This window comes from Eurypyga helias, unplaced genomic scaffold (assembly GCF_000690775.1).
Source record: "Eurypyga helias isolate BGI_N326 unplaced genomic scaffold, ASM69077v1 scaffold25105, whole genome shotgun sequence".
Classification (NCBI taxonomy): domain Eukaryota; kingdom Metazoa; phylum Chordata; class Aves; order Eurypygiformes; family Eurypygidae; genus Eurypyga; species Eurypyga helias.
Genome location: NW_010249860.1, coordinates 42,934 through 55,223, shown reverse-complemented (window position 1 = coordinate 55,223; position 12,290 = coordinate 42,934). Strand labels below are relative to the sequence as shown.

The window sequence follows — 12,290 nt, the reverse complement described above, 5'->3', positions numbered from 1 at the left end:
AACAACATCTTTTGGTTGTTTTTACCAGCTGTGAATAGTTATAATTTTGGGAAGGTTTTTCTTGCTGTGCCCAGCATTTGGGAAGCACTGTAACCACCAGCAGCATTTAAAGAAATCTCTGGCGTCCCTGAGATGAGGACCAAAACTGCATCTCTGACAGCTGATCAGGTGTGAAGTAGGAGTTTTTGCTAATCTGGCAGCCATTGTAATCCTCAAAGGACTGCCTTTACCTCCTACAGATAATGTGTTTAAATATCCAAGTGAATAACATGGTCTCTACAATTTAAATCAGAATAAAAAGGTAGCTTTTTAAAAATTAAAATTAAAAAAAAGCAGGAAATCCTCTGTCTCAAGATGGCTCCAACACCATATTACAGAGATTTTTTGTCTTAAGTACAAGCTGGTTTTGACAGGATACAGCTGAGGTGACAGGGCTAAGGAGGGCTGACTGGGCCAGGCAGGGTTTGGGGAAGATTAGCTGGAACCATCATTTCTCTTTGCTGCCTGTGGGACAGGATTGGGTGAAACAAGCCAGTGGCATCCACAAGCACTGGGTTTGATGTAACAGTTATTATTTGCTCCTGCGTTTTCTCTGCGTGAATGCACGGTCTGTTGCTAGGATCCTAACATTTTCATTCACGCTGTGTGATTCAGAAACAAAGTGAAAGAAGCCTCTTGCGTCTTTGGTTTGCTGCAGGAACAGGCTCCTGGTGTTTTGTTTGCGTGACTGAGACATGACTTGATGATGCTCCTCATGTCTATGCTGATTCTCACATGATGTGGGTTTTAGCACTAGTAGAAAAAAATCATTGCTTCCAGCCTGGTGACCTCTACCCAGGCTGCGATTGTCCCTGATCTGGTGTGAGACGTTTGGGCTGACACTTCAGGAGTGGGTACATTTAGGAACGATGAGATGTGATTTTGGTAGATGTTAGAAAAAGCCAAGGTTTCTAAAGTATTGCCTCCCTTCTAGCAGTGCATAATATTTGGGTAAGTAATTTCTGCGTACCTGGTCAAGATACATACAAAACTGTACCTATTTGACTGTAAACCCGAAGGTATTGCAAACTGAAGGCACGGATTTGAGTGACGTATATTCAATCTCAACAACTACAGCTTTCAGACTTAAATTTACCTTTGTGCAAGTAAAAGCCTAAAGATGAGGAACGAGCTCTGTACTTTGCTTCCAAGGATCAAACAAGAATGTACAGGAGAAGAACAGGACTCCAAGTAACCTCTGTGAGACCTTGGGTTGATGTCCCTGGTGACAGGCATGTGGATTCATGGAAAAGACACAGCGCATGTTGCTCTACCATGGCTCACAGTGGACAAGCTCAGGAAGGCTCAGGCTCAGCAGAAGACCCTTGCTGTGGAAGGCATTCATTTTATTTTTGTTCACACCCCAAAGGAAGAGTCTGAACAGTACACAGTTGTTACAGGGGCACAAACAACTGTCATTTCAGTGACAGAGGCACTTCATGTGCACTTGAATATCAACTGCCACCTGCTGTGAGACTTGATCAAAGACAACTAAATTATTTAAACTGAGTTGAGTCTTACAGAGTAAGATGCCAACTAAAATGGTTATACAGAGTAGTTTCTTATCATTTCATCCTTAGCTAAAGCTGCTGTGTATTGCCATCTGCGTCATTCATTACTTTGTTGTTATACTCTCAACAGAGAATAATTCAAAAGGTAATATGAAATACATACATGTCAAGTCAACATGTATAACCTCAGATGCTTTCATATAATCAGTACAACCTGATATTCACTAGCAGATTTGGAGCAAGGGGGAAACTATTTGGAAACAGGAGTCTGTGAAACATGGTATGCCCAAAAAATAGAATGGGAATAGAATTATCTGGGATAATTTCCATGTGATTACCATAAAAAATACCATGAGGAATTTGGATGAGATAATAAGGGATGCATGAACTTCTGACACTGAATAATTAAATCTTTGTATTACACAACTAAGAAGCTACAATAAATAGTTGTGAATGGATGTAAGGGAAAGTCAGTCACAATTACTTGCCTGATTTAACAGCTATGCTTTTTGAAGAAGAATATTCAAGAGTTGATGGATATGTCACACCTTTTCTTGGCTTGCCCTCTACAAAAAAAAAAAAAAAAAAATCATTAGAAAACATCACAAAATATTCTAAGTTTTCTTGCAGTGGAATTCTCATCTAACATATGTGTTCAGAATCAGACCCCACTTCTTTACTGCCCAACTCATTTTCTTGAAGATTTCTTTCATCTGGTTGCAGAATCTCAGAACCACGCCACTAAAAATACCAATGCCTAAATCCAGCATCACAAAAAAATAAGTTAGAAAGCATGAAAACACAGTCCTGGGAAGTATTTGAAGAGCTCAGCTAGTTTATTCCTTTGCTTTCAAATGGTGTTAAGCATAAGGGCACTGTTCTTGAAGGACAACTGTATAACCTTCACTTAAACCCACAGCTTCCCTGCACAGCTTTTTCCAGTGCCCGACTACGCAGTTGACTTAGAAAGCTTGTTTGATGTGGGCTTCATCTCATCACACACATAGCATTCTTCTCTGACCTCACTTTTGCAAGATGCAGTTTCTGGCAACAGTCTTTTGCAGTAATAACAGTGAGAGAAGGCTGTGCTTCTGTGTGGGAACATATGGTACCTATATTTAGATCTAAAATGAGGGTCCTGTCTTAAAACAATGAGGTACGTTTCCCAGTTAAGCTTTCCCACAAATCCTTCTAGTGCTGCAGCAGATGCCATCCTTATTGGTACGTGTGGCTATGCAATTCCATCTCTTGGGGCATTGTTTATATTCCCATGTATCACCAAATGAAAAGTATTGCAGAGAAGGCCAGGGTAGGGAAGACTGTTCTGGCCTCTAGGAGCTGGTGGATGTAGGACGTAGGGAACCTGGTGATTGTCTCCACAAGATGCTGTGCTCTGTAATGCTTCTGGACCACCTCAGGTGAGACTTACTTCCACCTGCTGCAAAACCTGAGTCATGATGGTGATGCTAGGTTTGCTTTCCTTTATTCCCTCAGTGGATTCTTTAAGAAGGTGTATATTGCACTGCGAGCATGTCAGTTGTCATCCTGGAGGATTAATCCAGGGACCAACAGCATTGAACAGAATTAGCTGCTACAGTCTGAGCCAGCTTCTGGGAACTGGGGACTGTTTCCTCAACGATGGCACACAAAGAAGGGCATATGCTAGAGGAACTGGTCCTCTATGTGCAAGGATGGCCATGGAGCTGGAGAGGTACTGTCCTTTGTCCCTTTTCATGTCTCCATAATCTTCTTTTGTTTACTCCTGTCTGAAATTTCAGATGTCATTAAAACCCTGAGCTGAAGAAGTCAGAGTTACTAATGAGGCAATGGTGTAAGGAGCTATTCCATTTCTCATTGACAGTGGTATAAACTGAGAGCAGCTCCACTGAAGTCAAGACATATCTGCCAAAGAGCATAGCTGGCAAGTTAGCCTGCAAGGACAAGTCAGAAAGAGCTTCCTTATTGCCCTTGGGTCTTTCACAGAAGCTGGCCCAAGTGAAGGGCGGTGGGTCTTCACATCCACTTCCCCCTGAGCTAAAACTGGGATCAGGAGCCAAGCAGGACTAGGGAGCTCTTCTGCCAATTTGGTACTAAGATGGAGAAGTTATAGGATTGCAGATTATTTCTAAACGCATTTCTTTATCCCCAGTGGAGGCAGAGTTGTCATGTATGAGTGGTTGGTAAATGCAGCAGTAGCATCATAATCTGATTTTAATTTAGAATGTTTCTGTGCTAATCTGATTTCTAATGCAAACCTGGAGCCCACTGCTGTGCAAACAAATCTAGCCAGTGTAGGGGGCCTGGCTGTTCCTGGACTCTGGTGGTTTTGATCCAAAGCAACTTGCAGCCCATATGTGACCAGGAGGTAGGTCTGAGGCCTGACCTGAACATGGCCCTGCTTTCTGGAGCAATGGTAATACATCTTTTTCACTGTCTGGGAAATGTTATGTTTGGGTTGCAGTTTGCTTAACATACTTAAAAATGGCTGTATATGTAGCCTGAAAACCTCAACTCAGGACCATTGACGTACGAGCTATGGTGTGGTGGCTGCTCACCCTCTCACACTTATTTGTGACGAGCAAGCCCAGGGGTTTGGGAGTCTATTTTCTTAACCCACTAGCTGCAAAACTCCCACTAAACTGAATGGAGTCATTCAGCTGAGTGCCAAGGAGTTTCAGTGCTTGGAAGTGAATACCCATGCATTTGCATACCTCCCGGGGTGCTGGCTACTTCTGTCCCAGGGGACGGATCTCCTTTCCCTCTGCCCCTAAATCACGCCACTGCCTCGCCTGGGTCCCCCGGGGGTTCCTCTTGTCTGCTCTTTTGTTGTAGGGGTGCTCATTCACAATTTAAACATTGCAAACTCTTGGTGACAATATCCTCACTAGGAATAAACAGTTGGCACATTTCCAGGGAACAGTATCACACGTGGGTCTGGTCTGCTGAAAGGGAACTCATCTGGAGAAAAGGGGACTCAGTTCAAGCTCTAAAGCTGTTCTGAAATTAATGCCTTAGGTGACTTTGTATTTTTATGGGGGAATGCTTTATGCAGCTCTGTCTTTTATGACTCATAATTGCAAAAAGAAACCCAACTCAGCTCTTTCTGAGAGTAAGATCTGTCTGCGTTCAGCCTCAGGCTGCTGAGGTGAATAGAACAGCCTTCCTGGGGCTTTAGTCTTCCAAATTTCTCTCTGAAATTCTAAAATTTTCACATTTTCAGTAGGTATAGTGAGACTTTTCTTCCTATTTATATGTCAAATATGATATATGATGTATGGTATATTATGTTAGATTTATGCTTGAGCTAGTTCATAAGCTATTTCTACTGACATAAGTGAGAGCACTCAGCATGCATAAAATTAACTGGACAATGGGCAAATCTCATCGTACCTACCCATACTTCCCATCATCTCCTCTTACGTATGCTTGCAACTTTCTCTTGTATCTTCTTTTATAGTGTCTCATTAATTAAGAATAAAGATTTGTTACTATGTATAAAAAATCCCTACAGTTTTATGGGATAACAACTGAGGTTTTGTTGAAGTAAAAAAAAAAAATAAAAAAAAAAATCTTATTTCCCATTTATGTACCAGAATTACAATGTGCTGTTTGTTGAGGAAAAACAGCAACAAGTACAAGTAGCAATTCAGCTATTCCAGGAAATTCCTACTGATCCAAAGTAAATCTTTCTCATAATGTGATGTACCCATGGTAGAATGCTGTAAAAATAATGCATCCAAATACATTAATCCAAACTCCAGACGATAGTTCATTTTGGTCAGTTCATGGGACGTCCTTTGCTGTCCACAAATTTTCACATGAAAAGAACATTTCTTTATTTTCAGTGACTGTTCAGTTGCTTGTTGGTTTTTTCCATGGATGACATAGTTAACCAATATCAATTAGTCGTACCTATCCTAAACCTCCAATAGTGCAGAGCAGCAATAACTGACCCACTTTATGGATGCAGCAAGAAGTTAGATTTAGAAATTGTATGGAAAGCAATGTAAATTAGACCTGCCTTTCACACAGGTAGAATGAGTGCAAGTAGGTTTGAGATAACTTGAAGCTGGTGTAAAGGGGATCTAATTTACAAAAAATAAAATTGGAGAATTTTGTCAGTGAATGCAAGTTAGCTGCTCTATATTCTACAGGGAGATAATGACCATTAAATTAAGATAGGTTTCTCTGCACTGAGTAGATATCAAACCAGTTTGGCTAACAGAGGTGGGGAGAATTTATAAAATACGTGGGATGAACCAGTAGAATTGATTAATATAGGGTTTGTGTAAATACAGTCTGGCTATGCGTGGCTTGATGGGTGTTGGCAGAAGCCAGAAGTTGCTTCAGAAGATACAGCCTCAGACACAGGCTGAGGATGCTTCAGATGGCCCAATGGCCCTTTGGTTCCCTTAGCAGCACTGCTTCCCAGGGTGGAGAGCTAGTGCTGTAGGATGACCTGCCCCTCAGTACCGAGGCCCAGATTTTAGGCATCAGTAGCAGTGGTTAAGGTGCCCTCAGAGAGTCTATCCAGCCCACCGGTCACCTCCCGCAGTGGGCTCAGACCCATACTGGCAGGTGTGGGCTATATAGGAAGCCCAGACGACGAACTGTCTCAAGTACATTATTCGTGTTAAAGCTGGGTGAGGTGGGCTGGTGGTGACTAAACAGGTCTTTAAAATGAGAAGGCTGCTTCCCTCTCTGCCTGTTGCAGGCAGCTCCGGCCTGACAGTACCTGACACGAGGAAGGATTCCCTCCAGCGTGGCAGCGACAGGGACCGGACCCCGTTGGAGAAGCTCCCGCGGTAGCCAGAGTGGCCAGCGACTTTCTGAACGAGAATCTTCCCACCTGTGTTGTCGATTATACCACTGCAAGAGGAAAGCATGGTGTTTGAAGGTGGAAATTCCCCCAGAAAACTCACAAACCATTCAACAGTGCAAGAGGTAGGAAGTGTTCACTTTTACCTTGAAACCAGAAGCTACAGTGGAGCTGTGGCACTGCTGCTAAGAAATATGTGTGCTTCTCCTACACAGAGAAGAGCAGTTTGTTACAAAACACTGTTGGGGTCTGTTTGCCCTTCCCACTGGTCTACTGGTCCTGTGTTTAAGGCTGACCTAGTTGCACACAAGAACAAGCCGCTGCCTTCGTTAAAATTCCTGCAAGCATGATTGAATGACTGAAGATGCAGGGAGAGGTACTCGGAGTAGTTTTCGGGCCAGCCATGTGGGAAAAATGCAAATGTGAGGCAAACCTCCTGCTCGCTTGACTTTCTATTGTAAAATGAGTGTTTTCTTTGAGTTCCAGTATGTGTTATATGCGAAAAACTAAGCCTGCTTCTGACCTCAGGCTGGAGTCAAGTGAATACAGTATTACTGGAAGCTGTGGAAAACCTGACAACTCCATGTGCGGTGCACGTTAAATGGTGTTTGACATAGGACATCGCGTGTGTCTCAAAACAAACAGAAAACCTGCAGCATAGGCAGCCTGCTGTGGCATCATTAGGAAAGTAGGCAAGCCAGGAAGTGACTGCGACACAGCGGGGCTGGCAGTAACGACACCACAGGAAAACAAGTAATGGGCAGCAAACAACGGTGAAGAGTGCTAGAACTGTAGTTTTCTCCGATGGCTGCAAGAAGCTGCTGGTAAAATAACTGTAAGGAAGGGAAATGCTATGTCTGAGGAAATGCCATGTGTGAGCTAACAAGGCCAAACCTGGCTGGCAAGGAAGGAAAAGTGAAAGCCTCACTGCAACAATACAGGCAGCCCCCATTTGAACCGTAGGGGAAATTGCAGTTGCCATCAGTATTTTGTAACTTCCCTTTGGGACAAACTCTGTGTGCGCAGGCACACAATTTCCATTGTGCACTAGTGTCTGAAAGAAGAATTTGTTGTTTGAAAGGCAGTCACGTCTCCGGCAAGCGGCCGAGCAGGCAGAGCTGCAGCCTGTGCACTGCACAATGCAGTGCTGAGGTGCAATGTTCCAAAGCCTTAACTATCCCACTTTTCTCAAGGCCCCAGCTATTTCACAGACCTGGAAGTACTGCAGTAGCTTGAATAACTCCAAATGAAGTCAAGTTGTCAAACAGGCTTTATAAGTTCCTATTGCATTTTTAGTTGAATGTATCCTGCCTTTGCATCCTGTCTACAGTTATGGTATGTTTTGGTTTTGAAGTTATTCTCCTTTAAAATTTTATGCACATTTTTGCCTGGCTAATGAAATTCAGCAAAATCTGTACTATAAAATTCATATTATACATTTCCTTGCCCAGTGTCCTTTTCTGTGGCAGGGAGGGACATTGCACATTACTCAGCCTTTGATGGCAAGGACAGTTAAACTAAAACCTGGAGAACCAAAACCAATCCCAGAAGTATGTGAGTTTGGTTTTTTTTTTTACTTCCCCTGAAGCTTTATTAGTAGCAGTAGCTCCATCCCTGTATTCCTCTTGAATAATAATAGTACAATAATAAGTTGCCATGCATGAATGAGAGATTTGCAAATCTCAAGACAATTCTCCTAAAGTTGAGGAACTTCTTCAAAAGCAACTCATTTCAGTAGGAATACAGGATTGACAGCACTTTGTAAGATTGGATCTGTAGCATCACACGTTCTCTCTCACAGGTTTCCTACTAGACAGCAGCCTGCAATCAAACCTACAAGGCGGTGCGAACTTGAAAGGCTCTGAAAAGCCGTGATCTCCTGACACGGAAATGACAGTTTTTTCTGAGTGCCTTGCTCATTTCAACATACTCACCTGTGAATTGCAGCATTGCACACACTGGAAAAGGAAGCATAAATGTCTGTGCCATAAACACGGTATTTTACATCTTGGCATCCAGGAGGGCATTTTGCAATGAATTCTGGATTGATTATCTTCCCCGCCTTGACATCGCAGTCGATCTGGGGTACATCTGCGAGTGTAAAATCTTAGTAAAGTCAGATTGAATGTTTTCATAGCTGACTGATATTGTCATGAAACAATGAGTAACTGAGTGACAGGCATACCCTCCTCTTCTGCCTTCTTATCTATGGTTTTGGGATAAAAGACACACCTATATGTGTACTGCATCTACAATATAACATATAATAACCCCTATACCAAGGGATGCAGCTGTAACTAAGGGTGGATTAAAGAAGCCTGAGGATGTTTCTGACCTTGAGTATTTGCTTCTCTGAAGGAAACAGCCATTATGACACTTTGCTGGGGAGAGAAAGAAATATAGTCACCCAGGCTGTGGTTAATGTCTGGGAAGGAGGGGGTCAGGAAAGAGGTGGCTGTGAGTTGGGACCAGGAAGGACTGTGCACACATGAGGCAGGATGCTCCTCAAGCCTCCTGCTGTGCTCATGTAGCTCCATGCCTTCTATAATGCCAGGCTGCAGCCACAGCCCATTATCTCGCCCTTAATTTTTGAAATTATTAGCTGGGCACAATTTGCTCTGAACAAAGGGTTTAAGTGTGAGTTCACAGCCTCGCAGCAGGTTTGTTTGTCAACTAAATGAGCAAAATAATCTGTAAACAGAAATGGTCTTATAGCAGTATAGCTGAAAGTTATACATCATAGTGCGTAGGACAAGCACCACTTGTCTCATGCTGATCAGCTGCATTTGCGTTGTGCTACAGCAGGTCCATTTCACATATTTATGTCTCCCTCTCTGTGAAAACCTTAGTGCTTGCTTAGATCCTTATGTGGTACCTAATGACCTACAGAGACCCATTTTAGTAGTGAAATAGAGTTGCCCCTTTACACGCGTTCATTATCACACACCTTAGTGATTTGATTTCAAAGAACCTGATCATTAACATATGCACCTCTTGACTCTGCAGACAACTGTGAAGAATTACCGAAGTATAATCTCATTTTGTACTTTTTTTTTAGGCATCAGACATGCCTGCTGTAAAGCAGCCAAGAATACTACTGGGACCACTTACATAGTTTAGCCTTTTTTGTCTTCTTTGTGGCTTCCTTAGCTGCATATGTACATATAAGAAACACACCTAAAACAAAGAAAACGTAGTATCAGGAAAAAGGAGGGCTATCACCATCAGTCACCACAAACACCTGTGCAAGAGATTTCCCAACTTTATATCAACAGGTTAAAGAAATGAAATGTGAATGTTCTCAGCCACAGCTAGATTTTTACTTGTCAGTTACGTTTGCTGTCAAGATGGCATCTACTGTGGGGCAGTTTTTTGAAGGTGATTAAAGATCAGTTCAGCTTGCACATTCATCTGTGGACCTGACTATTAAAAGATGCTGTTGAGTCCCCATGGGCCAGAAAACCATGAAAGGCCCCAGTGTTTCCACAAGCAGTGGAAAGTCTTTGTAATTGATGTGGTAGAGATGTCAGTGAAACAACACGCTTTGTGCATGAAGCAACTGGGAAGTTAAGGAGAGAAAGATTCTTTGTAATTGGCTCGCAGGGAAGTTATCCTGTAATTGTGCGTTACAGCATTTCACTCACTGGTGGTAGTGGGTATGGGTTACTGGGCAGCATTGCGGACTGTGTGAGGTTCTAGTGTGGCATGTCCCAGTATCCTGTCCCAGCAAGGTCACTGATTTTCTTTGATAAGTAGAATTGTGATTTGCAAAGTGTAATAGTAAGAGAGATAGATACTGTTATGTTAAAACATACATCACAATACATGCATGTAGCTTACTGTGTTAGGTTTAATTGCTAAGTGCTTGACATACAAAGCCTCTTCATTCTCTGTGCTTATTCTATAAGCATTACATTGTGAGCAATTAATAACTTCATTACAATTATCTTGACCTTCCTATTCACCTTTCCTCTCTCTAAGCTTTCAGAGGGAATTGAAACTCTATGGCTGATCCTCTCACCATTTGTTAAGTTAATCTTACTAGAATATTCGACAGCAGTCTTAGTTCTTTCTTTTATGCTCAGCTCCCCTTGGCTGGTGTCAGAGAATTTGCGAACTTAAATCCTAGAACTTGCTCAAAAGAAAAATCAGTCTCTCAGTGTCTAAAGTGGCAGTGTATAGGTGCTGTACTGGGGCCTTTTGTCACGGATGCAGTTGTGTAACCACGGCAAAACTGTAGTTAAGGAAAAATAGAGAGAAACTGTAGAAAATAAAGTGCAAAGTCCTAACTACCTGCAATGTTAGGGCATAACGTAATGTGGAGGGAGTAATTTGGTCTCTTAGCAAGGAAAGAACTACATAGATAACTATGACATTGAACTAAGAGTGGATGCCCTCCCAGACTTGAGGGTCCAGCTAGAAGGAATATTGCCTGGGAATATCACAATTAAAGTCATACAACACCGATAGGCTATGTGGTGGCTGGCTCTCCATCAGAAGGGTTACATGTAGGTAAAGTACACTAAGAAATCATGCTTAATCAAACAGATTGTTCATATAAGATGAATTGCAAATTCTGGAGTCTATACATGTTCCCAGAAAGCAAGATCCTGTCTCACTTCAGGGGAAAGAAAACAAGATACATTTACAGCCTTTTTCCTTTGGCACCTCCTTGTTCATGGAAACAGGGAGAACACAGAGAAAAATTGGGAAGGGATGCTCCCATGTAAGAAACAGCTGATTTTTCTTTGGAGGGAATCTTATACTACAGACATTTTTCAGGCTCCGTTGTGCTATCTGATATGGACTGCATGCAGCTGGTCAGGTACTTAGAGATCTCTGCAAGTAATTAATACTGTTTCTATGCCCAAGTCAAGAAGTTTAGGTAGCCTGTTTCTGAGAAGCTGGGCCAAGGCTTAACACACCCACCACTGAGAGTCATCAGCCATCGGGTCCAAAGGGAAGAGAAGAAGCCAGCAGTCACTGGTCAGCCAGCACAGGAGGGTACAAACCCACAAACTATTAATAGCAGCACATCAACTGTACTTACCAAAGAAGGTTGCGATGACTGTGGCCTTCATGGTGAGTAAAGCAAGATCTGGATGTGTCACTAAGGGGCACTGAAAAGGAAAAGAAGAGTATATCAGGCTGCATTCAGACATAGCACAGATGGTACTAGAACAGTAGGGGAAGAGGGACTGTGCACTCTTCTTCAGCCTTTCACAGTCCTCACACACTGCATGGTCTTCTCATGCTTTTTAGAGCAGCTGATGTGCCCAGCGGAGATGGTGTTTGGGCTGTGGCACTCCCATGGACTCAGTTTTTACTTCTGTGCAAGATTTCGGTTTGCTTCAGGAAATCAAGATGTCATGCCACAGACTTATTTCTGAAGCCAGTGGCAGAGAGGGCATGATGGATGTGGATATGCTATTCAAGTTCATTTGCTACTCTTCTGGGGCATATTCACAAAATCATATTGTCTGCACATCAAACCACACCATTTAATCCTATGAAAATATGGGAAACGTCTTTTCACTCCTGAAGAACATTGCATAAAGTATCTTGCAATCATGCCATCATTTGTGACCCAAATTACTGGCTTCTTTCCTTTTAAGAGCACTGGTGTGTGCACGCATGCACGTGAGCATCCGAGATTAAGAGGACTCTGTCAGAACATCTGGGCAACATTTTTTTCTGTGACTGCATATGTGGTTCCTGACCTCTGCCACCCCTGCAGCTCTTGGCCAGGCTACAAGAATACAAATTTAGCAGAGATAATCCCTCTCAGATCCTTCTGAGCATCACCACCCATGCTGCTTTTGCAGATATTTGGTGACTGTTGAGGGAATCCTAGGTTGAGTGCTCATAATTAATTTCAGTCATTAAAATACTACAAGATGATTGACAAATATCTGAATAAA

The 12,290-nt window shown here is 42.6% G+C and overlaps 1 protein-coding gene across 1 annotated transcript in view; it reads right to left on the bottom strand.

Annotated features, from left to right (window-relative positions):
* Positions 1–11,450, bottom strand: part of VIT (vitrin) — a 35,964-nt gene extending 24,514 nt beyond the window's left edge. The window contains exons 1-5 of the mRNA XM_010151516.1: positions 11,420–11,450; positions 9,481–9,546; positions 8,304–8,460; positions 6,286–6,419; positions 2,039–2,116 (exon numbers count right to left, since the gene is read on the bottom strand). Coding sequence (XP_010149818.1) covers positions 2,039–2,116; positions 6,286–6,419; positions 8,304–8,460; positions 9,481–9,546; positions 11,420–11,450 — 466 coding nt within the window. The remainder of the gene's footprint in view (positions 1–2,038; positions 2,117–6,285; positions 6,420–8,303; positions 8,461–9,480; positions 9,547–11,419) is intronic.
* Positions 11,451–12,290: the final 840 nt, after the last annotated feature.